Genomic DNA, 27,136 nt, shown 5'->3' with positions numbered 1-27,136 from the left:
GTAGATCGAGTATGAACGCCTCCTATCTTCTCCCAAAACTGAAGAACTTGAAGTTCATCTGGATATTTTTGTGTTGCCTTCTCCTTGACAGTCTTGTGTTGAGACGATGTGAGATCCTTGTGTAATAGATCGAGAAGTTTAAGTCTATTAGGACAAAAGTTGATAGAGTGTCCGAGGAAACCACAAAAGAGACAGAATCGTCCTAATCTTTCAAACCGTAGTGTCACACTGATGGTAAAACCACCCTTGAGTTGTGGAAGAACTTCCTTTGGTAGTGGGGATTGGAGGTTAACTTCAATCTTAACACGACCGTAGTAAGACCATTTAGTACCGTCGTCTTCAGTGATAGGAATATAACTGCCAATATTTCTTGCCAATAAATTAATCACCTTGGTTGTGAGATAGAAAAGAGGAACACCAAGAAACTGTACATAAAGCCAAGCTTTACCAAAGTCATAACCCCATCACTGTTTTATTTCCCTCGCAACGTTCCATGAGATTTTTTTTGTTAGAGGTCGAATGTAAGTATAACTTCTAAAGTCAAGAAAAGATTTTTCATTATCTTTCTAATGAGATGCAAACTCAATTTGCAAATGTTGCGAACTTGGCTTGCAAATGTTGGAAACGTTTCTTATAGAATGCAGACTCAATTTGCAACTATTGGCAAACCAGGTTTGCAAAAATGCTAACCTGACATGCTAATTTTCCAAACTCGTACTTTATTTCTCTCAAATTCTGTTTGCAGAATGCAAGCTCAGTATAGAGATCCCACGAATACAGTTCAAATCTGGAACAAAAAACTCAGTTTTTAGATCTCTCGAATTATTTTTCTTCTTCTTCAAGTCTAACGAAGCTTCTTCTTGTTATTCATGACCTGATAGTAATTGACAATGATAACAAATCACGGTCTTTATCCATAGTCGAATAGACCAAAGTTGTCGTCCATGGTCCAAAAGGAAAAAACAATAAATAAATCAGGTCGAAGTGGAATCCTCTAATATATCTTTCATCTATAATCAGAATATCAGGATCTACAAAGTTCAATGGAATAATCAAGTTAGAGAGAGGGGACGAAGCTTTATTTTCTCGTTTACGTTTCTTCGTCTTCCTTTTCTTATTTTCTTCTTCTTCCATGTAACGAGGTTTTGATGATGTTAAACTTCATCTTTCTTTTCGTTTCCTGAAAGATTGTTGGCTTCAGATTGTTGCTTCTCTAAATTCGAAAAAGTTGAAAAGGAGAAGACGAAGATGAAGATGAAGATGAAGCGAAACCTTAGAATTTCATGAGAGAGAAAGTCAATTTTGTTATGGAAAATAGAAAATGACCTGATTGTTAGTTAAAGACATTATTTCACACAAACCACAATTACACATAATAAACATGTCAGTTTTAGTTATTTCAAAAATCATTGTCTGTCTTACTTATTATATCTAATGTTTTGACAAATAACCATTTTCTATCTGTAAATGAATCTAAAATATGAGAGTATTTCTTATCAAAATTAAATTTGTTTGTCAAATTTGAATTAATTAAATATAAATTTGAACTTGATATATATATAAAAAGTGGAGTTAATATTGTTTTACCATTATTCAAAAATGGGTCTAAACGAGTTGGATGACCCATATTAGGGTTGAGGAGTCAACTACAATTAATAAGAGACTTCCAACCTAGACCCAAAACTTTAGCGTGTATGCTGTAGACGGAGAACACGAGAGAAGATAAAAGTTTATGCATATAGCTGCTATACAACACCCTATTTTTCCTCAATAAAACTACTGGACAAAAATGACTAGTCTCTTAAATTGGTGAACAACACCTATGAAGAGAGAGAGAGAGTATGGCTATTTGAGTCAAAATAATATCAGTTAAGTTAATAGCAATTTGAGCCACACCTATAAAATGGGTAACAGACCTATATTTTTTTTTTTTTAAAGAACGGTTCCATTAACTCAAAAGAAGTATACAAGGAGAGACAGTTCAACTACAAGAAGGCCTGACCAACCGCCATTTTTGGGGATCATTCAGACGTCTAGTTTTCTTAGGAAGTTCATCGGCTTTGCTATTAGCTAACCTATTTACAAATTTACAAATGAAATTAACAAACGATGGACGTAAAGAGATACAATATGGGAAATGACAATTTCTCTACAAAATCCTATTATTTAGTCACCAAGAAGAGACTAGTACTAGCGGACCATCTTATTTAATTTTTCATGGACGAAATTATGGAAGAAAACGCACATGAATTCCAAAATCCAACTCTTTATTTGGAAATTAGTTCATAAAAGACTAGCAACTTTATCAAACATAGGCAGACGGCTACCCCAAATTGATCAGAGATGTAAACTTCGCACTTTGCACGAAATAGAAACACGTTATACTTTTATTTGGGGACTGTCTACCGTTTAGATATCTTTTGCTTTTAACTAATGATCATGAGATATTGCAATTAGGGCAAGATCCGGACCAAAATATACAAGAGATTCTCAATAAAGGTGAAGATGCTAATGAGACATGGTATAGAAATACTTATCTGCTTTGGATCTGGTGGAAGAATAGCAATGAATTTCATTTTCGACATACAAGATCGACACTAGATCGCCTTTGCTGGTTGACGAAGGTAGAACTAAAACGAAAAAAATTACTTAACTATTTCAGCTTCTTCTCTTGATAATTTACAGGTAAATACATGGAGGTCACATACATCTGCCTGAAGATCAACGTCGATGGAGCGTATCGTCGAGAAGGAGCATCGACGGCGGCGGTATTAAGAAACACTGATGGAGAGGTGGTGGATTCAACATCGGCGCAGTTCTCACCCATTTCGGCACTTCACAGCGAAATGAAAGGGTACATGTTAGGGTTACAGATGGCAGCTGTTCGCAATTTATATGGTTTTGATTTGGAAGGAGATTCGAAGGTTATGTTCACTCTCTTATTGGACGGTTATTTAACTCCACCATGGATACTACAAACGGAGATCGCCTTTCTGCGTGGAATAGTTATGGAGAGGAATGTACCTCTTTCTAATTGCTCGAGGGAATCCAATACAACCCCCCATAACATGACTTCTGAGGTTTTAGTCCCTCTGGGTTAATGTGTTTTATTCGTATGATTGTTGTTATTTTAACTTTGGTCCTTTTAACATTATGATGAAACGGACTTAGTGATTTGATTTATGGAATCACGCTTTCAAAAAAGATAAAAGTAAATAACAATTTCAACCAAAATATTTGTCCACCCACTTGGTGAACATCACTTTTTCTCACTAATACAAAGATTACCCTCCGACATTAAAAAATAGACTACATAAGGTAAAATATTTCATGTTTTCCTCCTACCCGACTTCATCTCCTCTCTTCGATTTTTTTCCTCTTTCTCTCTCCTCTATTCGCTCTCCTTTATTCTCTTTCCAGATCTCTCCTTGTAACGAACAAAGAGATAAAAATTGTTTTGCTTAACCAACAAAAATCAAGATAAATTTGATTTGTTTCTAATCATCAGAGGAAGATTGAGATGGGTTTCTTATTCAATCGAACAACTTACTCGATATGAAACAAATTAGAACATATTTTGTTTATTTTGTTTCCTGTAAAATCGAAGATTTTTTTTTAAAATATAAAGAATTTAGTTCTGCTTTTATATCCTGTGTTCAAATGAATGCAGTTTTTTGTTCTACAATAATTTTATATTTGTTCGTTCAAACTTGATCGAGGTTTATTTATCCAGGTTAAGATTTGTTTTTGTTTCACTTGTAGTTAAGAGTGATGATTGAAGTGGTCAATACAACAGGTGTTTGTTCGATACAAACATGTGTTTAGGATAACAAACCGTAGTTTGTATTTATTACTTAGAGAAAAATGCTTTAGAAATAAAAAAGAAAAATATTTCGGTAAAAAATGGTCAGAACTTAAGAACAATATTTTGTTCGATAGAAACAAGTTTTTATCCAATACAAATAAGTATATTTTGGTAACAAAATGTAATTTGTACTTGCCTAAAAAGAAAAGCTCTTCAGAAATAAGTAAGAACGCCATTTTAGATAGATAAACGACCATAAACAACAAACAATAAAATCAACCAAAGAAACAAACAACTAAGGAAAAACAACAACAAAAATGAAAATAAATGCTTTCGAAATAAATAAGAACAATATTTAGATAAAAACAGTTCAAAAAATATATTTTACCAAAAAAAAAAAAAAGTAAAAACGCTTCATAATTGAAAAAGCGAACAAACGTTAAAAAATGAAAAAAGAAACAGCGAAAAACGGATTAAAACTTTTTAAAAATGGAAGGATCCAAATTTATCCAAATTCCAAAACCGACCACTTGCAAAGAATAGGATGAGATCATGTACCTATAATGGTTTCAACAAATGGAAACAAGTTTACAAATCGGAAAAAAATCTTTCGATTCCACAAAAAATGGCTAAGAGACCCAACCTGCCATCAAGCTATTACAGAGAGCTGGGAAAGGGGAAATGGAGAGTCGCCTATGGAAAAATTTCAATATAACTTAGACAAGCTCCAATCTACATTACAATTCTGGCACAAATATTACTACTCAGAACTAAATCATAAAATAGAAGAACTTTCGAGGAAGCTACAGGATTGTACGAATTCTCAACAAAAAACTAAATGGATCCTCGAACTCCAAGAAGCATACGACATGAAATAGCAATACTGGAAAACTAAGTCACGAGAGGATTCAGTAACTCTGGGAGACCAAAATGCGAAATATTTCCATGCAATAGCATCGGCTAGACAAAGGCAAAACAACATAAATGGGCTAAAGAATGATATGGGAAATTGGATAGAAAACCACAATCAAATAGGGGAATTGGTTGCAAATCACTTACAAAGTATCTCCTCCACAACTAATCCTACAACAGATGAAACTTTCAATCAATTGTTCTCTCCCATGGTGGATGATAATATGAATGCTGAACTAACAAGGATCCCATCTACAGAAGAAATCGACGATGTAATAACTCAAATGAATAAAGGAAAGGCTCCACGTCCAGATGGTTTTTCGTTGGTATTCTTCCAAGACTGTTGGGATATAGTGGGGGAAGACATACATGATCTGGTGAAAGAATTTTTCACATACAAACAGATGTACCAGTCATTGAATCACACCCATATTACTCTGATACCTAAAACATCAGTTCCCCAGACACCATCGGATTTTCGCCCAATCAGTCTATGCAACTCAACGTACAAAACCATATCAAAAATAATATCTAACAGGCTGAAACTGATATTGGACAAAATCATTAGTCCATTACAAGCAGCCTTTGTTCCCGGACGACAAATCACGGACAATGTGATTATAGCCCATGAGATTATTCACTCCATGAATATAAAAAAAGGAAAATAAAAACATACGGGGCTTAAATTAGACATGTCCAAAGCCTTTGATAAGATTGAGTGGAACTATCTCATCAACATCATGAAGCAACTCGGGTTCTCGAAACAATTCACTGAATTAATATATCAATGCATAAGAACAACAACACATACAGTCTTGATTAACGGGCAACCAACAAAGAGTTATAAACCGACATGAGGAGTAAGACAAGGAGATCATCTCTCGCCATTTCTATTTATCATTGGCATGGAAGGATTAAGCTGACTACTGGAGCAAGCCCAACAAAGAGGCCATATACAAGGTTTTAAGCATTCGAGAAACTCTCCAATAATAACACATCTTTTTTCGCAGATGATTGTCTTATCTTTCAAAAAATGGATCTCCCATAGATACACAAACTTCTTGATATTCTAGGAAGATTCAGCAGAATGTCTGGGCAAATGATTAACTTCTATAAATCAGGCATATTCTTCAGTAAAACTGCTCACCATAAACATTGCAAGATGGTGTCACGACTAATGAAAGTAAATCGAATAGGAGAGAAGGATAAATACCTAGGAACTTTATTGTTCAGTAACAAATCAAAGATAAAAAGATTCCAACCTCTAATCGACAAACTTCACAGCAAGCTAAAGACTTGGAAAAGCAAGTTATTATCTCAGGCAGGCAGAGGAGAGTTAATTCGAACCTCAATGGCGGCCGCCCCAAGATACCAAATGGCATGTTTTGATGTACCAAGGAAGGCAAAGCAGACTATAACAACTCTGCAGAGGGACTTCTGCTGGGGGAAACAAGAAAATAAAACAAGCTTATACCTCAAAGCATGGAGCGCAATTACTAAACCAAAACAAATGGGAGGATTAGGATTCAGAGAAATCAACGCAGACAATCAGGCAATGCAAGCAAAGCAGGTTTGGAAAATACAAGCAGAACACACTAATATTTGTGTGAAGTTCCTTAAAGCAAAATACTATCAAGATAGGGAACTAAATCAATCTCGCACAAACAACTGCTCGACCATTTGGAAAACATTAACAGAGCATGTGCCAAACATCGAACCGCACACCAGATAGGAAGTGGGAAATGGAGCAAGGATAAACATATGGGAGCATCAGTGGATACTAGGATATAAAAACTTGGGCAACCAATACAAGAAACAACAATACAATGGGTACACCAACTAATAGGGGAACAAAACCAATGGAACACAACTCAACTCTCTCAGCTCTTCCCCACGGATATAATCAACTGTATACTGATTATTCTACTAACAGGAGGGAAAGATACACCCCACTGGGAAGGAACACCAACATGGAAATACAACGTATCTTTTGTGTATAATTACATCTGCCAAAATAGAACCTTGGACCACATCGATGAAACTATATGGAAGAGCATATGGAATTCCAAAACTCATCCAAGAGTTCAGTTATTTATGTGGAAGCTGGTACAAGATATAATTCCCTTCAGAACAGTGATAGGTAAATATATTGATATCCAAGAAATCCAATGCCCACTTTGCAATCATGATCAAGAAAGCAGAACTCACATGTTATTCCAATGCCATGTAGTCACTCGGATCATGTTCGCTCTACCCTATACAATCAGGTATAAGACTCTGCCAACTACATCATTCGCAGAATGGTATCATGCAATTCAGACTCAGTCAGCGAAATCAAATCAGCAAAACCCTAGCTTCATGGATATAATTTTTATAACATTATGGTTTATTTGGAAGGTACGCTGCGAAATAGTGTTCCGAAGGCAGAAACTGAATATTGCATCACTCATACAAAGAATCATGGCGTTCATTCAAATTATTCAAACTCAAAACAGGAAAAATATGAGCAACCAAAAGGATCCAGACCAATAGAAACCACCACCAAAAAATTACATTAAGATAAACTTCGACGTCTCCTTTACAGATGTTAAAAAGCTAGCTGCTGTAGGATACACAGCTTATAACGCTTCAGGGGAATGCCTCGCCGGGAATGCTCAGGTAATGAGATTGAGATCAGTGGACGAAGGAAAAGCTAGAGCAGCGCTTGCTGGAATCCAATGGGCAGAGGAAAGGAACATCACCAAAGTTATTCTAGAAGGAGACTCAAAGAAGATTGTAGACACTCTGAATGAGAGGAATTCTGACTACCATTCGACAGCGAAGGTTCAAATTGTTCAATTATTGAACAGTCGAAAACATTTTCAAGAGTTGCATTTTAACTTCATACGACGACATCCAAACAATAGAACGGATAGATTAGTTAAATTAGCTAGGAAAACAGGTACATCTATCCATGTGGATGAGAGACATCCTGATGATCATCAAGTTGTAATTAACAGTAGTGCTAATGAATAAATTGATGATTACTTCAAAAAAAACAACCATTGTTATTTGGTATGAATTAAAGACCATGATATGAATGAAGATCTTGGATTTGTAACTGTCTTTTTAGTAATTTCATCCCTATTGGTTTTCTCCGCCATTTTAAAATAGTTGTACTTTTTCCGTTATTTTTGGAAAATGAATGGACGAAACCACCATTAGTTTTAAGTTAAAATGTAAATTAAGTGTTTTCGTAATTTAAAACGCGAACAAACAATCAAAATAGGGTTTGAAGCCTATAAATAGGCCTTTTATGTTCATTGTTAAGGGAGATTAGTTTATTGAATAAAATTTTGTTTGATTTAATCAATCATAGAGGAGCGATCGCTATACTTTTAATCTCTTGCCTACTACCCGCTGCATCACCCCCGCAAAGGCAACATCAAAGTAGATAAACTAGCCAAATGGGCTCACCTCAAGAACAGTTAACGGGCTTGGAGCTCCCCCCTAACTTCCTTCACGGTGAATATTAAGGAATGGATCTTTAGCTGAAAAGATATTGATGAGGATTTATCTAACCTTTACGCTTATATTTTTTGGCTTATATGGAAGGTAAGATGTGATAAATGCTTCTCGAATAAATGTCAAACTCCTATGCAAGTTATAACTCGAATCACAACAACTACCACTAAGAATACGACAACCAAAACCACATCGGTCAAACAGATTCAACAGACAAAGTGGACTCCACCAATCGCACCATTCCTCAAAATCAATGTGGATGCATCCTTCACCAAAATGACGGATTTGACAGGTATAGGTTGTATCATCATGACGATTCATCTCAATTTGTTCTAGCGTACTCAAACACATCAAGAGGACAAAACCCGGAAGAATGTGAATGCTTAGCTATACGAGTCGCAATGTTCTGGGCGAACGATTTAAAGATTGAACAACCCCATATCGAAAGCGACAACCTGAACGTGATTAGACATTTTCACGACCATAGAAAAACAGTGCAATGACAATCTATCAAGATTATAGAAGACATCCAGAAAATCAAAAAGAAATTCACCCAATATCATCTTTTCATATACTCTGAGACAAAATAACCTATTGGCAGACGGCCTAGCCAAATGGAGCAGGAAGAACGGGCAACAACGTGTGTGGCACAACCTGCAAGAGTTAATTACGTGTTGTTCTTAGTTATGTTTTTCTGTATGACTCTCAACAAATAAAAAACAAAAAATAGAACTTTTTATAATATCGAAAGATTAAACAACTATTGTTATTTGGATTCGTACTAAGAACCATGAACATGAATGTTAGTGTTGGATTTATTTTTGTCTCTTGGGTAATTTCATTCCTATTAGCTTTCTCTGCCATTTTAAATTGTAATTGATTTTTTCCACTATTTTTTGAGCAAATTGCCAAACTGTCATCACCCTTTTTTTAGTATTAAGTTTTGGGAAGTTTTATAAGGCCTCCCCAATTTTGTTAAAAGGCCTCCCCATGAACCATTTTACTTGCTAAATTATCACTGAGGGGAGGCCTTTTAACAAAAATGAGGAGGCCCTATAAAATCTCCCTTAAGTTTTTTTGTTGCAAAGCTTAGGGGGGGGTAGTGGTTGGGGACATTGGGGGACATTTTCATGTCCCCCAATGTCCGTGTTATTGGTTGGGGACATTTGAAATGTCCCCAAATGTCCGTGTTATTGGTTGGGGACATTTCAAATGTCTCCAAATGTCCGTGTTATTGGTTGGAGACATTTCAAATGTCCCCAAATGTCTGTGTTATTCGTTCGGGACACGAAATTAGGGACATTTCAAGACAAATTGTTTTTGGGGACATTTGGAGACATTTTAGTGTAAATTTGGAGAGCTTTTGGAGAGAAAATGTCTCTCAAAATATGGAAGACACTTGGGGACATTTGAGTAAGGAAGATAATAAAAATAATTATTACCAAATCATATTATAATAATATTATCTTATTATTATATTACTACATTATTGTATTATTATTATTATTATTATTATTATTATTATTATTATTATATTATTATTATTATTATATATTTGAGTAAGGAAGGTAATAAAAATAATTATTATTATCAAATCATATTATTATAATATTATCTTATTAATATATTAATATATTATTGTATTATTATTACATTATATTATATTATATTATATTATATTATATTATATTATATTATATTATATTATATTATATTATATTATTATTATATTATATTATTATTATATTATATTATATTATTATTATATTAATATTTAACAATATTAAATAATAAATATTTACCAATTGTCCATCAATGTCCACAGATATCTACAGATGTCTACGAAAGTCGAAAAATATATATTTGGAAATATTAATTAATTTTTTTATTTCATTATTGTATTATTATTATTATTATTATTATTATTATTATTATTATTATTACTATTATTATTCTTATTATATTATTATTATTATTATTATATTATTGTTATTATTATTATTATTATATATTTGAGTAAGGAAGGTAATAAAAAATTATTATTATCAAATCATATTATTATAATATTATCTTATTATTATATTATATTATATTATATTATATTATATTATATTATATTATATTATATTATATTATTATTATATTATTATATTAATATTTAACTATATTAAAAAATAAATATTTACCAATTATCTATCAATGTCCACAGATATCTACAAATGTCTACAAAAGTCGAAAAATATATATTTGGAAATATTAATTAATTTTTTTTATTTCATATGGTAAGACGGTAATAATATTAAAAATAATAAATATCAACTAAATATCTATCAATGTCCACAGATATTCACGGATGTCTACAAAAGTCGAAAAATATATTTTCAAAGTAGTAGGGCAAATTTATATTTCGTATGATTAGACAATAATGATTACATTAAAATAATAAATGTCTACCAACCGCCATCAATGTCCTCAGATATCCACAGATGTCCACAAAAGTCGAAAAATATATTATTGAAACATGAGTACAAATATATTATTTCATATGGTTTGACAATAATGATAATATTAAAATAATAAATGTCTACCAATTATCCTTCAATGATGAGATAATATAATAATAATAATAATAATAATAATAATAATAATAATAATAATAATAATAATAATATCCACTACACATTTTGTACATGGATTCAATATGCTGAAATGTCCCCAGGACATTTTGTCCATGAACCAAATGTCTTGAAATGTCTCTGAGACATTTTGTCTATGAATCAAATGTCCTGAAATGTCCATAAAGACATTTTGTCTACGGACAAATGTCCCGAAATGTCTTGAAATGTCTCTGGAACATTTTGTCTCTGAGTGTCCTCCAATGTCCTGAACCACTACCCCCCCCTTAGAAAAAACATAAAGTGTTTCCAAACAATTCAATTTAATTAAAAAAAAAGTGTTGCATGAGTAAATAGTTTTGTTGAGCAAAAATGTGGGTTTTCTTTAGCATTTATGAAGTTTATCAACACTATTTTGATTGACCTGGCAAAAAGTTACTTAAAGTAAGGCAATTTAATGATGTTTAGTTTGTCCACATCTCACGAGATACAAATGAGATAAAGATCTCAACTAACCTCCCCACCCCTTAAATAATAATCTAAATTTACTCACCTACAAGCCTAGAACAAGAACATCTCCCACCCCACCAACAATTTTTACTCAAACTTTCCTTCTTTCTCTTAGACCTAAACCCTAATTCAATCCCCTCCCCATTATTTATTATCATCCCTAACACAGTGTAATTCTGCTTTCTTCCTTCATCTGGTTGCCTTCAATCTCTTCTTGTTTATTATGGATTCTGGTGGTGTTTGTGGTGGTAGTGGTGGTTGTGGTGGTGGCCGTGGCCGTGGTGGTGGTGATTTACGTGACAATAGAAATTTACGTTACTGGATTCTACTTATCATCAGTTACATAATCCTAGTTGTGGGGTCCATCTCTTCAAGTCTTCTCTCAAGGTTTTACTTCATTCATGGTGGTTCAAGTAGATGGGTTTCAACTTGGGTACAATCTGCTGGTTTTCCACTTCTTCTTATACCTATTTACTTACCCACTCTATTACCTTCAATCTTTTCCAAAAATAATACTTCTTCTTCTTCTTCTTCTTCTTCTAATCTATCTCCTCAACTCCCTTTCTCTCTCTTCACTCCTAAAATATTATTATCATCACTTGGTATAGGTCTCATGCTAGGGGTTAACAATTTTTTGTTCTCATGGGGTGTTTCTTATCTTCCTGTATCAACTGCATCTCTTGTTTTATCAACCCAATTAGCTTTCAATCTCATACTCTCAGTCATAATTGTCAAGCAGAAAATCACTTTCTCAAACTTCAATTGTGTTCTCTTATTAACTATAAGCTCTGTTCTTTTGGCTTTGAGTTCTAGCCATGATAGACCTGCAGGTGTAAGCAAAACTCATTATTTTCTAGGGTTTTTTTCAATCCTTGGTGCTGGGTTACTCTTTGCTCTTTACCTACCCATAATGCAAATGGTTTATAGAAATGTTCATACTTATCAAATGATGATAGAAATGCAGTTTGTAATGGAACTAGCTGCTACCATCTTTGCAACAATTGGTATGGCATCTGATGGTGGATTTACAGATATGAAAAGAGAAAGTAATGAAGTTTTGAAAATATTTGATCTTGGTAAAAGTAGTTACTCCATGACTCTAGGGTTTACAATTGTAACTTGGCAGATGTGTTTCTTGGGTACAGCTGGTTTAGTTTTCTTAACGACGTCGTTAAATGGAGGTATCTGCATGACTGCATTGCTACCTATGAATGTTCTTGGTGGAGTTATAGCTTTCAGGGATTCATTTGGGGTTCCAAAAGGGATATCTACTGTTTTATGTATATGGGGATTTTGTTCTTATTTATATGGTGAATACATGAAGATAAAGAAGGAAAAGAAGAAACAGAAAGAAGAGATGAAGGTGGTGAATGAAGATCATGGTGATGATGATCAGGTTCAGATGTCTACTGTTGTGGTGACTGAGAATATAATAACTGATACTGTATAATCATCAATCCATAGTCAATTAGTCGTTTCTTGGTTTGGGAGAAAACAATATATACTAATATATTGTGGTTTCAATATATAGCATCTAAAGGTATAAATAATGATAATTAGCGTAATTTCGGTAGTCTTTAGGGTGTACGAGTGTTTATAGGAAAATTTCATCGTAGTTATGTGTATATTCCATACTTATAATATATGTAAGACGATAGTTGTATGATGTATGAATGTCTATTATACTCGTGTACTTCTGTTTGTTCAATAAAAAGTATTTGATGTTTGCACTAAATCTACATAGTTAACGATGATACTGCCTAAGAAAAGGTGGGCCGAAATTGGACTGAGATTCGAAGTGGACGACATGAATTCCGCTAATATTGCTCTCTCAAATACTCCAGACCACCTCGAATTTCAGTTTGATTTTGACCCATTTTTCAGATAGTCTCATATTTATATAGACAAGAAAGTAGATAATATGTCAACAGTTGGTAGCCCAAGTGGTTCCAAGGTGTTGAAATAAACTCCAGAAAGCCCTGGAGGTCCCAGGTTCGAATTCTAGAAAAGGTGGAATCTTTGATTATTTGAATGCCAAATGCAGTGACTATCGTTAACCGTAGTCAATTTCCAAAAAAAACAAAAAGAAAGAAAGTAGATAATATATATACAGACAAATATTTTTAAAAAATTGTTACATTTTTATATATGTGTGTCATTTGCTTTTAATGTTTGATCAGACTAACTACGTGTGTTGGACACCTATTCTGCAATACGGAGGTCTTAGGCTCGACTCTATTGGAACGCAAATCCAAAAAAATTTTAACTTGGGGATAAATAAAGTAGAGACAGATTAGATGGACTTGAGACCCCTTAGGATGACCTTTAAGGACATATATATATATATATATATATATATATATATATATATATATATATAAAGCCTTTAAGACTCAAATTAGGTAGTTATAGTGTTTATTCAATTCATGAATCTTAATATCTTAGTATTATATCTTCATGATGTAGCAATGAATTGTAATGAGGACTCTTGTAGTATATTTCCAAAAAAAAAACTATATATGACCTTTACATAATTGGATGAGTGAATTTTTATGTATATATATATATTTATTATCTAATTTTTTAAATACTTTTATGTATATATACAAATGTAGCAAATTTTTTAAATATTTTTATGTATATATATATATATATTTACCATCTAATTTTTTAAATTTTTTATATATTTTTATGAATTGTAATGAGGACTCTTGTAGTCTATTTTTTAGACGAACTTTGTGAAGAAAGGAGGCGCCTATAACACTTATGGCAGGCCCTTATAAAACTTCCCTTTTTTAACTTGGGTATAAATAAAGTACAGGAAGATTAGATGGACTTGAGGCCCCTTAGGATGGCCTTTAAGGACATATATACATATATATGGCTTTTCAGACTTATTTTAGGCAGTTATAGTGTTTATTCATTTCATGAATCTTGATGTATCTTAGTATTATCTTCATGACGTAGCAATGAATTGTAATGAGGCTTCTTGTAGTCTATTTTAAAAAATAAAACTGTGTATGACCTTTACATAATTGGATGAGCGAATCTAGTTGTCGGGGATGTGTATTGGTTTAAGTATACAAATGACATGATAAATTAGGTTATTCAGACGATCGATTAAACCTACGTCACAGGCAAAAGGCCTCTCTTGGATTTGCTTACTTTATTGGGATTTTTTGTAGTTAATCTGACACACTACGTGTCTGCAGATCTTGTTGTTCAGAACATGAGTTCAATTTAGTAGACAAATGACGTTACGCATTTCAAAAGATGGATTTGACCTACACCACGAGCAAAAAGCCTCTCTTGGCATTTTTACTTTCTGGAGATCTTTTGTATTTGATCTGTCGGACTAGGTGCGTGCAGATCGTGTTGTCTGGAATGTGAGTTGAATTGAGTAGACAAATGACGTATATAATGAGCTACGTATTTCGGAAGATGGATTTAACCTACGTCACGAGCAAAAAAACCTCTTTTGGCCTTCTTACTTTATTGGGATTTTTTGTGTTTGATTCGGCCGACTGCATGTGAGGAGATTCTTCTGAATGTTTGTTGAAATCAGTATACAAATGACGTACAAAACAAATTTAATGTCACCTGAAATGGCAGGCCTTAATTTATTGTCCAATATCTCTCTTCTTATTCCCCTCACCACCACCCCCATCAGTACCACCATCATCATCTATCTTTTTCTCTATTAATTACCCAGTCTTCATCTTTCTATCTTCCTCTCACTCACACACACACGCACTCTCTCTCTCCCCAGTTTTTCCCCCCGAAGTTTGAAAGAGAGGGAGATCGAGGGAGAGTATTAGAGAGGAAAAGAGCTTTGAAGAGACAATGAGAGATTATGATGTTGATGATGGTGGTGAGAGGAAGAAGCAGAGAGATAGACTAAATTTTTCAGTTGCCCTCTGCAAAGGTAGGGTGGTTGTTGTCGGTGATAAGAAGGAGAAAGGACAAAGAAAAAAATCCTTTGATGAAGCGTAAAAAGGGGAAAATATCATTAACTGCTAACTTTTACTAATGGAATCATGTTTTAGGGGTCAAATTAGAACGTTGGACTAATATGAGGGTCAAACTTACTAGTTGGTCACAAATTGGGGGCCAAAGACTAAGCCAATGAATTTATGAATTATTATGTCCTCTAAGCCACATGCTAGGAAAAGGCAAATACATATAATTTTCCTTTTGAATAGAGTAATTCTAGAAGAGACTACAAGTTAAAGCCTACTCTAGACCTGCACGAAATCAACAGTCTCCATTTTCGAGTCAACTCGCGTATTTCTCTCTTGATGAACTTCGTCACTCTCGACGGAAGCTTGCAAGGACGTGGGTGAAGAGGTATTATAGATGTGGCAACAACGGAGTCCGTCAAAAACAAGAAATAAACGAAGAGTTGAGGGGGCCCTCCAATAACTTAGGTATAAATCTTTGAAAGTCTTAAGTCATTGCAAGAACTTGGTTGTAGCTTCGTTGGTAAGCACCGTGTAGTACAAGCTAAAGGTCATAAGTTTAATACTCTCAACTTTTTCTTCGTGAAAGATTGCAATTCGATTAGCAGGTTGTTTCTATGTAAGCACTTTGAAATACCAAATACTTTTTTACTTGAAATTGTCAACGCGTTGAAGGGTCTGACCCTATACAAAATATTGCATCAGAAAATAAAGAACAAATAATGAGAAAAAATCAAACTAAATTAGCAATGTCGGACTCTAATTACACTTCTTATGTCATAACCCAATATGTTCCCAAGTTCTTCTGGTAACTCGGGCACTGTCATCTCGACTCGACTGTCCCATGACGGGACATGATGGGCCATTAAAATGTCTCATCCAGTCGTTTAACCTAATCAAGTTAGTCCATTTCGAGGCTTTATTATCATAAAATGATGGGTTTGTTTGTTTATGTGTCTTTTGCGGAGTTAAGTATGAAAAACGACTAAAAACGAAAAAAAATACACACGAGGGGTATTTCGGTCATTTGAAACCAATATATGGGTGAAAACCGGAATCAAAGAGGAACACTTCCAAATGAGTAAAGATTTTGGGGACGAATTCTGACCACCTTCGCAGTTCGGTCATATGGACTAGAGGAGAAGTGAATCTGATTTCTAGTTTTTGGATAATGAGAGGAAAGGGAAGATGATAGTTGGAATGAATGTGTGGCTATATATATATATATATACGAGGGTGTAACCCGTGCCCGTGGGGCACGGACAGTATTTTTAAAACACGTTACGAATCAAGCATATTATAAGAATGGGCATAAAATACAATTGAGAAACCATTTTTTGTATATATTCGCTTTACATTGGTTTACTGTTTCCAACTTCAACTATGTAATTCTAAAAAGAAACAACTACCAAATAAAAAAAGTCGATTAGATCTACTTTAAAAAATATCTTGACTTCTTATCTAAACTTCGCATTTACGGTATCTGGAAAACGTTACAGAAATTAGTAACACGTAACATCAAAGAAGTAGCCAACAAACTCAGTTTCACATTAAGATACCCTGAAACAAAGAAGTAACCCGCAATGTATGAGGACAATTGTTAGAGAAAGATTCAACCATTTTAATGAGGAAGGAAAATCAGATTTATAACTGTACGAAAAAAATACTTGTAGTCTAATTTTTATTCACCAAGTTACATTTATAATCGTGTTCCAATTTTTTTTAGTTTTAAAGCATGCTCCAACTGCGACAACACTGTGAAGAAAAAAATGGTTGGTTCTTCACTACAAACATGACCAACTATCAAGGTGCAAAAAGAAAAATAAATTGAACATGTAACTATCAAGCACAACATGACTTCCATCCTAACACAGATATCAAATCGACTTTGACAAAGAAAGAGAGAACCTGCATGAGAGAGATGACTTCTAGAGAGGCACCCGTATAAAAACAAATCGAATGGATTTTTCACACCAAGCCACTTAAAGGAAAGCTTATATGCTGAAGGCCTTGTAGCAAACAAAACTTTAAACCGAAATTCATATGGAGATCATATACAAAAATTAGAACTCTTAAAAAATTTGACCCTAAACACTTCACCTGATAGAAGGAAAATACCTGAAAATACGAACTGTAGTCAAAATGAAACAAAACCAAAAGTTCATTAGTACCTTTCTGATAGATTTTAAACAAACATCCCATAAATCTAGAAAGCCCTGTTTACAATATCAGAGAACAAAATGAGTTCAGCGAAAGTGAATTTGGGTGTGTTTATAGGTGCAAAAGACTTCAGCTGCATGTTTAGTGTGGTACATAGCTACAAATTGAGAAAACACTATTTACAATATCAAAGAAAGCCATATTCTTAAAAAAAAAAAACTTATTTACAAAATTAGATAACCCAAAATGAATTCAAAGAAAGTGGGTTCAGTGTGTAATATAGTTACAAATAGATTATAGCAAGAGAAAGATACAAATTGATGTAGTAAAGGAGAAGAAGCTAACGTTGAGGAAGGTACAAATAGACTTAAGGTATACGATACAAATCAAGTGGTATATCTTACTGACATCAAATCGACTTTGAGAGAGGAAGAGAGAACTTGCATGAGAACAAAATCAGATAACCCAAAATGATTTCACACCAAGAGGAACCTATATAAGAACAAAATCAGAGGACCTGCATGAGGAACCTGTATAAGAAAAAAAATCAGATAACCCAAAATGATTTCACACCAAGCCACATGCCGGAAAGTTTATATGTTGAAGGGCTTAATCACATACAAAAATTGTGACTCTTAAAGAATTTCAAACCGAAATTCATAGCGAGACACTAACAGTACAAAATTAGAGAACCTGCATTATGAACCTCAAACCAAAATTCATAGAGAAATCACATACAAAAGTTGTAACTCTTAAATAACCTTTTTTCTACTCACCCTCAATAGAGACAACTTCAAAGAATGCATAAACAATAACTATGAACACAATAAATTTCAACATCAAACACTAACTGTGAACAATTTCAACCAACACAAACATCGAAAATCCAGTCTTAAACACAAAAAGATGTAAAAAAAGAAAATGGTTTGAAGCAGACACTGTCGTTGGAGCAGACGACATTGCTGGAGAGAGAGAGAGAGAGAGAGATAGATAGATAGAGAAAACTTGTTTGAGAATAGTGCAATCTTCTCAGAAAGACAATCCTCTCAGAATAATTGAAAATTGAAACTAACAGTCTTAATCTTCTCATTAATCATCTATATGGGTAAGTTGAGAATAATGTGCATGGCCAGTTTGCTATAAATATCATAAAACAGGTGAAAGTAACCAACTACTTGAATGAGATATAAAGAGAAGATTAGAGAAATTCATTTTACAACCTATATAGATAGTGCACTAATACTTTAATCTTCACCCAAATTAGTCATTAGATTCTCACTTTAATTCTTTCAGGAGTTCTTTCTTGTATTCATATCTAATATTATTTTGGGTTTTTTTCTCAAATCTAAGCTTAAGAGATATATGAGGACATAAAATCATGCCCTTACAACGATGTTCGCGTCATGTGGTAAATACTCAAAATAAGTCACTCAAAAGATCAAAACGCAGACCTATGAAATCCAAAACATTTACTCAATTGTCAATCCTAAATCGATTTGTTACAAAATGAGTTAGGGGAAAAAGCATACCTGCCAGTAAAGGTTTTCTTTTGAAGCCCTAAATCGTACCAGACATCCCAACCTCGAGACATCCTGAAATAACCTTGACATACCTCGATTTTGCACCTACTGTTTCGACGATTCTTGTCATTGTAGAGTAAAAACTCTCCCAAATTCATCATCATAAATCTTAAAATCAACAACAAAAATAAATCAAAATAGACTTAATGACTTAACCTATATCCAAATCCATATCAATTTTAAAAGAGATGTCAAATGAGTTTTGAACTCAACATCTAAGAATCTCCAAAACAAAGAGAGAGATAGAGAAAGAGCTTACAATTTTAGAAGGCTCAAGGACGCAAGCCATCCTGATAGGCTCAGTGTTTTGCTGATAAACTAAGATTTACAGTTCAGACTTGATTTGTTCATCGGAAGATCCTTGGACCCAAGAAGGGTTTTCATGATGATGATTCTCTTAGTATTGATCTTCTGATAAATCTAATTTGTAAGAACAAAACCCTACACTGAAAATTTAAAATGAAAGCTAATGAAATCCTAATTTCCATATAGGATATAAATCAGACTTACCAACTCTTGTTCTTCAACATCTTCAAAGTATTCCTGCATTCCCAAAGTCTGCTCCATCTCGTCTTCAAACACATCTGCCATAATATCACAAATTCGAAGATCTTGAGAGAACAAAGTTGGACCCTCTGATATGAACTTGTGGCGATAGTTCGGCATGGTTGCCACAGACACCGTCTTCAAACCCTGTCAATAGAAGGAAAATGAAATAAATACCTTAACTAAATAAAAAAAGAATGGCGTTTTAACCATTAGATCAGATTTCGAAGCTAACAGCCACATGCAACAACATTAAAGAGATTCATATTTGACTTAACATCGTTTCTAACTTAATAGATATGGGACAATAAAAGAGTCAAAGTAAGTTAATCTTGAAGGAAACAAAAGCCAGAATGAAACCTAAAGAAATTAGTCTTGGCTTGAAGTGATAATAGTGGAGATAGAAGCCTTGAGGAAATCACCTTCTAACCTTAGGTGTGGCACAATCTCTCTACACAGTGGCAGTGCTGCTCAAATCCACTGCAGGGTTCCTCCTCTGCGTAGAAGCTAATGACATTTTGATCATGGGTAGAGTTTGCAAGAGTATAGCAAAGCACATTCCAAGTACTTATATTACAAACGGACAAAATCCAAAACAGGGTATTAAGTTATCCTCGTTGAAAGCAGATAGCGTTCTTCTAATAATAGATATTGCTTGTTCATAAGAATTTTTTGAGTCTCCAATACGATGCAAACACTATTTGTTCAAAGACCTTGTCCCTAGACCCAGAAAATTGGTTAGTCTGTTAAACTGCTGATCCATATAAGAAGTTCGAGTGGCTTAGATAGTACTGTAGACCTGTCCACTTTCTTTTTTGTAAAATCGATTCGGACAATTAGATTGTGCAAGAGTTTGAGTAACCTGCAAAAATTAAGATTATGTTGGCAATCCTCATCAACTAATGTAATTGTACAAATGCACGATCAGATTATAAAGTCGGCGTAATTTGTAAAGCTTCAAATCGTAAGACAGTCTGAAAATTTTAATAAAGGGGAAGAATTATAAAAGTGTATTTTGTAAAATAAAAAACAAACAATGATAGATATTTTAAATAAGAATTTTATGTAAACAGGTTTATCGTAGAATAGGACCACCATATAAGATATAAATTAGACTTACCCAAGTTCTAGAGAGTCACTGATTGGTGGCATCAAATAAGCGGTAAACAAAAACAGTTAGAAGGGCTCACCCTCGGTTAAAATGTAAGGGCAAAACCCTTACAGGCGGAGCATGTCCCTGCCAGACTCATTGCAGCCCTCGCACCATCTAAATAGGTATGTAGCAAAGAGAAACAATCAAGTTTAAATGTAACCCCATGTCGGAAATTCATGAAAACTCAAACAACCGAGGAAAAATAAACGGAAGTATTACCTGTCCACAGTTGATGAAAAGGGCAGCAAGCTGTTCTTCGGTACCTTGGTTTCAACTTCCAAACTATAAGAAAGTCAGCTAGCTGCGCAAGTGGAGCTCGGGGGGTTATACCAACTGATCAATGGGTAGATAGTGAAGCTAGGATTCAACTTAGGAGAAGTTCTTCCAAATCCTCATATGAATATCCCTTTGAAAACCTTAGAGAGAATTACTAACTTGATAGAAGCAGAAAAAACCCTTAAATCCTAGCTATTGGGAAGATGTTCATACATTTAGGATGAAACCTCAACCTAGGAAACTAAAACCCTAATAATTAATGACTTGATAGATGCAGCAAAAACCCTCAAAAATCCTAAGAGACTCTTGATGAAACCCTAATAATTACTGACTTAATAGATGAAGCAAAAGCCCTAAAATCCTACCAATCTATTAGAAAAGAAGAAGATGATCAGAAAATAGTTAGAGTCTTAGAGAGAGAGAAAGAAAGCGACAGAGAATACCTGCGACCTTGTGTGGTGTGGCGTGATGCGATGAGATGAAATTTTGAGGAAGATGAGAGACGCTAGAGGAGGTTGTCTGAGAGAGGAAACGCTCCATTTCAAAGAGGTAGCGAGCGGCAAAGAGAAGGTAAAATCACTCCATTTCGGGGGGAGACGGGACAGGAATGTAAAATCACAACGGCATCTTCCTAAAGATGCTTTTTCTTTCCCCTGTTTCATGTACGACCGTTGGATCATTTGGTCTCCAAATCTCAACCATTTAACTTAGAGAAGATAAATCTAAACCCTCCTTTATATATTTGTGAAACTTAATCTTAGCCATTGGGAGGAGGGGGAAAGATACCCTCCTCCCTTATTATATAGATTGTTTCTCTTTGCTACATACCTATTTAGATGGTGCGAGGGCTGCAATGAGTCTGGCAGGGACATGCTCCGCCTGTAAGGGTTTTGCCCTTACATTTTAACCGAGGGTGAGCCCTTCTAACTGTTTTTGTTTACCGCTTATTTGATGCCACCAATCAGTGACTCTCTAGAACTTGGGTAAGTCTAATTTATATCTTATATGGTGGTCCTATTCTACGATAAACCTGTTTACATAAAATTCTTATTTAAAATATCTATCATTGTTTGTTTTTTATTTTACAAAATACACTTTTATAATTCTTCCCCTTTATTAAAATTTTCAGACTGTCTTACGATTTGAAGCTTTACAAATTACGCCGACTTTATAATCTGATCGTGCATTTGTACAATTACATTAGTTGATGAGGATTGCCAACATAATCTTAATTTTTGCAGGTTACTCAAACTCTTGCACAATCTAATTGTCCGAATCGATTTTACAAAAAAGAAAGTGGACAGGTCTACAGTACTATCTAAGCCACTCGAACTTCTTATATGGATCAGCAGTTTAACAGACTAACCAATTTTCTGGGTCTAGGGACAAGGTCTTTGAACAAATAGTGTTTGCATCGTATTGGAGACTCAAAAAATTCTTATGAACAAGCAATATCTATTATTAGAAGAACGCTATCTGCTTTCAACGAGGATAACTTAATACCCTGTTTTGGATTTTGTCCGTTTGTAATATAAGTACTTGGAATGTGCTTTGCTATACTCTTGCAAACTCTACCCATGATCAAAATGTCATTAGCTTCTACGCAGAGGAGGAACCCTGCAGTGGATTTGAGCAGCACTGCCACTGTGTAGAGAGATTGTGCCACACCTAAGGTTAGAAGGTGATTTCCTCAAGGCTTCTATCTCCACTATTATCACTTCAAGCCAAGACTAATTTCTTTAGGTTTCATTCTGGCTTTTGTTTCCTTCAAGATTAACTTACTTTGACTCTTTTATTGTCCCATATCTATTAAGTTAGAAACGATGTTAAGTCAAATATGAATCTCTTTAATGTTGTTGCATGTGGCTGTTAGCTTCGAAATCTGATCTAATGGTTAAAACGCCATTCTTTTTTTATTTAGTTAAGGTATTTATTTCATTTTCCTTCTATTGACAGGGTTTGAAGACGGTGTCTGTGGCAACCATGCCGAACTATCGCCACAAGTTCATATCAGAGGGTCCAACTTTGTTCTCTCAAGATCTTCGAATTTGTGATATTATGGCAGATGTGTTTGAAGACGAGATGGAGCAGACTTTGGGAATGCAGGAATACTTTGAAGATGTTGAAGAACAAGAGTTGGTAAGTCTGATTTATATCCTATATGGAAATTAGGATTTCATTAGCTTTCATTTTAAATTTTCAGTGTAGGGTTTTGTTCTTACAAATTAGATTTATCAGAAGATCAATACTAAGAGAATCATCATCATGAAAACCCTTCTTGGGTCCAAGGATCTTCCGATGAACAAATCAAGTCTGAACTGTAAATCTTAGTTTATCAGCAAAACACTGAGCCTATCAGGATGGCTTGCGTCCTTGAGCCTTCTAAAATTGTAAGCTCTTTCTCTATCTCTCTCTTTGTTTTGGAGATTCTTAGATGTTGAGTTCAAAACTCATTTGACATCTCTTTTAAAATTGATATGGATTTGGATATAGGTTAAGTCATTAAGTCTATTTTGATTTATTTTTGTTGTTGATTTTAAGATTTATGATGATGAATTTGGGAGAGTTTTTACTCTACAATGACAAGAATCGTCGAAACAGTAGGTGCAAAATCGAGGTATGTCAAGGTTATTTCAGGATGTCTCGAGGTTGGGATGTCTGGTACGATTTAGGGCTTCAAAAGAAAACCTTTACTGGCAGGTATGCTTTTTCCCCTAACTCATTTTGTAACAAATCGATTTAGGATTGACAATTGAGTAAATGTTTTGGATTTCATAGGTCTGCGTTTTGATCTTTTGAGTGACTTATTTTGAGTATTTACCACATGACGCGAACATCGTTGTAAGGGCATGATTTTATGTCCTCATATATCTCTTAAGCTTAGATTTGAGAAAAAAACCCAAAATAATATTAGATATGAATACAAGAAAGAACTCCTGAAAGAATTAAAGTGAGAATCTAATGACTAATTTGGGTGAAGATTAAAGTATTAGTGCACTATCTATATAGGTTGTAAAATGAATTTCTCTAATCTTCTCTTTATATCTCATTCAAGTAGTTGGTTACTTTCACCTGTTTTATGATATTTATAGCAAACTGGCCATGCACATTATTCTCAACTTACCCATATAGATGATTAATGAGAAGATTAAGACTGTTAGTTTCAATTTTCAATTATTCTGAGAGGATTGTCTTTCTGAGAAGATTGCACTATTCTCAAACAAGTTTTCTCTATCTATCTATCTCTCTCTCTCTCTCTCTCTCCAGCAATGTCGTCTGCTCCAACGACAGTGTCTGCTTCAAACCATTTTCTTTTTTTACATCTTTTTGTGTTTAAGACTGGATTTTCGATGTTTGTGTTGGTTGAAATTGTTCACAGTTAGTGTTTGATGTTGAAATTTATTGTGTTCATAGTTATTGTTTATGCATTCTTTGAAGTTGTCTCTATTGAGGGTGAGTAGAAAAAAGGTTATTTAAGAGTTACAACTTTTGTATGTGATTTCTCTATGAATTTTGGTTTGAGGTTCATAATGCAGGTTCTCTAATTTTGTACTGTTAGTGTCTCGCTATGAATTTCGGTTTGAAATTCTTTAAGAGTCACAATTTTTGTATGTGATTAAGCCCTTCAACATATAAACTTTCCGGCATGTGGCTTGGTGTGAAATCATTTTGGGTTATCTGATTTTTTTTCTTATACAGGTTCCTCATGCAGGTCCTCTGATTTTGTTCTTATATAGGTTCCTCTTGGTGTGAAATCATTTTGGGTTATCTGATTTTGTTCTCATGCAAGTTCTCTCTTCCTCTCTCAAAGTCGATTTGATGTCAGTAAGATATACCACTTGATTTGTATCGTATACCTTAAGTCTATTTGTACCTTCCTCAACGTTAGCTTCTTCTCCTTTACTACATCAATTTGTATCTTTCTCTTGCTATAATCTATTTGTAACTATATTACACACTGAACCCACTTTCTTTGAATTCATTTTGGGTTATCTAATTTTGTAAATAAGTTTTTTTTTTTTAAGAATATGGCTTTCTTTGATATTGTAAATAGTGTTTTCTCAATTTGTAGCTATGTACCACACTAAACATGCAGCTGAAGTCTTTTGCACCTATAAACACACCCAAATTCACTTTCGCTGAACTCATTTTGTTCTCTGATATTGTAAACAGGGCTTTCTAGATTTATGGGATGTTTGTTTAAAATCTATCAGAAAGGTACTAATGAACTTTTGGTTTTGTTTCATTTTGACTACAGTTCGTATTTTCAGGTATTTTCCTTCTATCAGGTGAAGTGTTTAGGGTCAAATTTTTTAAGAGTTCTAATTTTTGTATATGATCTCCATATGAATTTCGGTTTAAAGTTTTGTTTGCTACAAGGCCTTCAGCATATAAGCTTTCCTTTAAGTGGCTTGGTGTGAAAAATCCATTCGATTTGTTTTTATACGGGTGCCTCTCTAGAAGTCATCTCTCTCATGCAGGTTCTCTCTTTCTTTGTCAAAGTCGATTTGATATCTGTGTTAGGATGGAAGTCATGTTGTGCTTGATAGTTACATGTTCAATTTATTTTTCTTTTTGCACCTTGATAGTTGGTCATGTTTGTAGTGAAGAACCAACCATTTTTTTCTTCACAGTGTTGTCGCAGTTGGAGCATGCTTTAAAACTAAAAAAAATTGGAACACGATTATAAATGTAACTTGGTGAATAAAAATTAGACTACAAGTATTTTTTTCGTACAGTTATAAATCTGATTTTCCTTCCTCATTAAAATGGTTGAATCTTTCTCTAACAATTGTCCTCATACATTGCGGGTTACTTCTTTGTTTCAGGGTATCTTAATGTGAAACTGAGTTTGTTGGCTACTTCTTTGATGTTACGTGTTACTAATTTCTGTAACGTTTTCCAGATACCGTAAATGCGAAGTTTAGATAAGAAGTCAAGATATTTTTTAAAGTAGATCTAATCGACTTTTTTTATTTGGTAGTTGTTTCTTTTTAGAATTACATAGTTGAAGTTGGAAACAGTAAACCAATGTAAAGCGAATATATACAAAAAATGGTTTCTCAATTGTATTTTATGCCCATTCTTATAATATGCTTGATTCGTAACGTGTTTTAAAAATACTGTCCGTGCCCCACGGGCACGGGTTACACCCTCGTCAAGTTTAAATGTAACCCCATGTCGGAAATTCATGAAAACTCAAACAACCGAGGAAAAATAAACGGAAGTATTACCTGTCCACAGTTGATGAAAAGGGCAGCAAGCTGTTCTTCGGTACCTTGGTTTCAACTTCCAAACTATAAGAAAGTCAGCTAGCTGCGCAAGTGGAGCTCGGGGGGTTATACCAACTGATCAATGGGTAGATAGTGAAGCTAGGATTCAACTTAGGAGAAGTTCTTCCAAATCCTCATATGAATATCCCTTTGAAAACCTTAGAGAGAATTACTAACTTGATAGAAGCAGAAAAAACCCTTAAATCCTAGCTATTGGGAAGATGTTCATACATTTAGGATGAAACCTCAACCTAGGAAACTAAAACCCTAATAATTAATGACTTGATAGATGCAGCAAAAACCCTCAAAAATCCTAAGAGACTCTTGATGAAACCCTAATAATTACTGACTTAATAGATGAAGCAAAAGCCCTAAAATCCTACCAATCTATTAGAAAAGAAGAAGATGATCAGAAAATAGTTAGAGTCTTAGAGAGAGAGAAAGAAAGCGACAGAGAATACCTGCGACCTTGTGTGGTGTGGCGTGATGCGATGAGATGAAATTTTGAGGAAGATGAGAGACGCTAGAGGAGGTTGTCTGAGAGAGGAAACGCTCCATTTCAAAGAGGTAGCGAGCGGCAAAGAGAAGGTAAAATCACTCCATTTCGGGGGGAGACGGGACAGGAATGTAAAATCACAACGGCATCTTCCTAAAGATGCTTTTTCTTTCCCCTGTTTCATGTACGACCGTTGGATCATTTGGTCTCCAAATCTCAACCATTTAACTTAGAGAAGATAAATCTAAACCCTCCTTTATATATTTGTGAAACTTAATCTTAGCCATTGGGAGGAGGGGGAAAGATACCCTCCTCCCTTATTATATAGATATATATATATAAAAGGT

The 27,136-nt window shown here is 34.2% G+C and overlaps 2 protein-coding genes and 2 long non-coding RNA genes across 16 annotated transcripts; 3 read left to right on the top strand and 1 right to left on the bottom strand.

Annotated features, from left to right (window-relative positions):
* The first annotated feature begins 2,693 nt into the window (after nucleotides 1–2,693).
* LOC147537506 (uncharacterized) lies at nucleotides 2,694–3,101 on the top strand. Its single transcript, XM_086642790.1, has one exon. The coding sequence runs from the start codon at nucleotides 2,694–2,696 to the stop codon at nucleotides 3,099–3,101; it is 408 nt and encodes a 135-aa protein (XP_086498916.1).
* An 8,155-nt stretch (nucleotides 3,102–11,256) lies between these two features.
* PUP4 (purine permease 4) lies at nucleotides 11,257–13,081 on the top strand. Its single transcript, XM_086644854.1, has one exon. It carries the CDS (start codon nucleotides 11,570–11,572, stop codon nucleotides 12,794–12,796), a length of 1,227 nt encoding a protein of 408 aa, XP_086500980.1. The 5' UTR covers nucleotides 11,257–11,569; the 3' UTR covers nucleotides 12,797–13,081.
* Nucleotides 13,082–16,627: 3,546 nt separating this feature from the next.
* On the bottom strand, nucleotides 16,628–27,112 carry LOC147537503 (uncharacterized). Of its 7 annotated transcripts, XR_015225926.1 has the most exons (10): nucleotides 26,755–27,112; nucleotides 26,255–26,441; nucleotides 21,464–21,848; nucleotides 21,075–21,160; nucleotides 20,964–21,026; nucleotides 20,782–20,858; nucleotides 20,014–20,453; nucleotides 19,556–19,738; nucleotides 19,305–19,486; nucleotides 16,628–19,153 (listed from the first exon to the last, which is right to left on the bottom strand). It is a non-coding gene; the product is annotated as an uncharacterized LOC147537503 (long non-coding RNA). The 7 variants fall into 7 exon arrangements; XR_015225924.1 differs by having other exon boundaries at nucleotides 19,305–19,456; nucleotides 20,964–21,150; XR_015225921.1 differs by having other exon boundaries at nucleotides 19,305–19,456; nucleotides 20,964–21,848; nucleotides 26,255–26,451.
* Nucleotides 21,842–25,071, top strand: LOC147537504 (uncharacterized). 7 transcript variants are annotated; one of them, XR_015225933.1, is made up of 6 exons: nucleotides 21,842–21,933; nucleotides 22,262–22,701; nucleotides 22,977–23,159; nucleotides 23,229–23,410; nucleotides 23,562–23,720; nucleotides 24,733–25,071. It is a non-coding gene; the product is annotated as an uncharacterized LOC147537504 (long non-coding RNA). The 7 variants fall into 7 exon arrangements; XR_015225931.1 differs by having other exon boundaries at nucleotides 24,720–25,071; XR_015225932.1 differs by having other exon boundaries at nucleotides 22,262–22,693; nucleotides 23,562–25,071.
* Nucleotides 27,113–27,136: the final 24 nt, after the last annotated feature.

The sequence above is a fragment of the Eschscholzia californica genome, unplaced genomic scaffold, assembly GCF_041429995.1.
Source record: "Eschscholzia californica isolate CP2 unplaced genomic scaffold, dmEscCali1.0.p SCAF_5, whole genome shotgun sequence".
NCBI lineage: Eukaryota > Viridiplantae > Streptophyta > Magnoliopsida > Ranunculales > Papaveraceae > Eschscholzia > Eschscholzia californica.
The sequence above is the reverse complement of the archived record's forward strand: the minus strand, read 5'-3'. Positions and strand labels throughout refer to the sequence as shown.

What these genes read in the sequence shown, in the direction of transcription:
- LOC147537506 (XM_086642790.1), top strand. Translation starts at nt 2,694, where the DNA reads ATGGAGGTCACATACATCTGCCTGAAGATCAACGTCGATGGAGCGTAT.
- PUP4 (XM_086644854.1), top strand. Translation starts at nt 11,570, where the DNA reads ATGGATTCTGGTGGTGTTTGTGGTGGTAGTGGTGGTTGTGGTGGTGGC.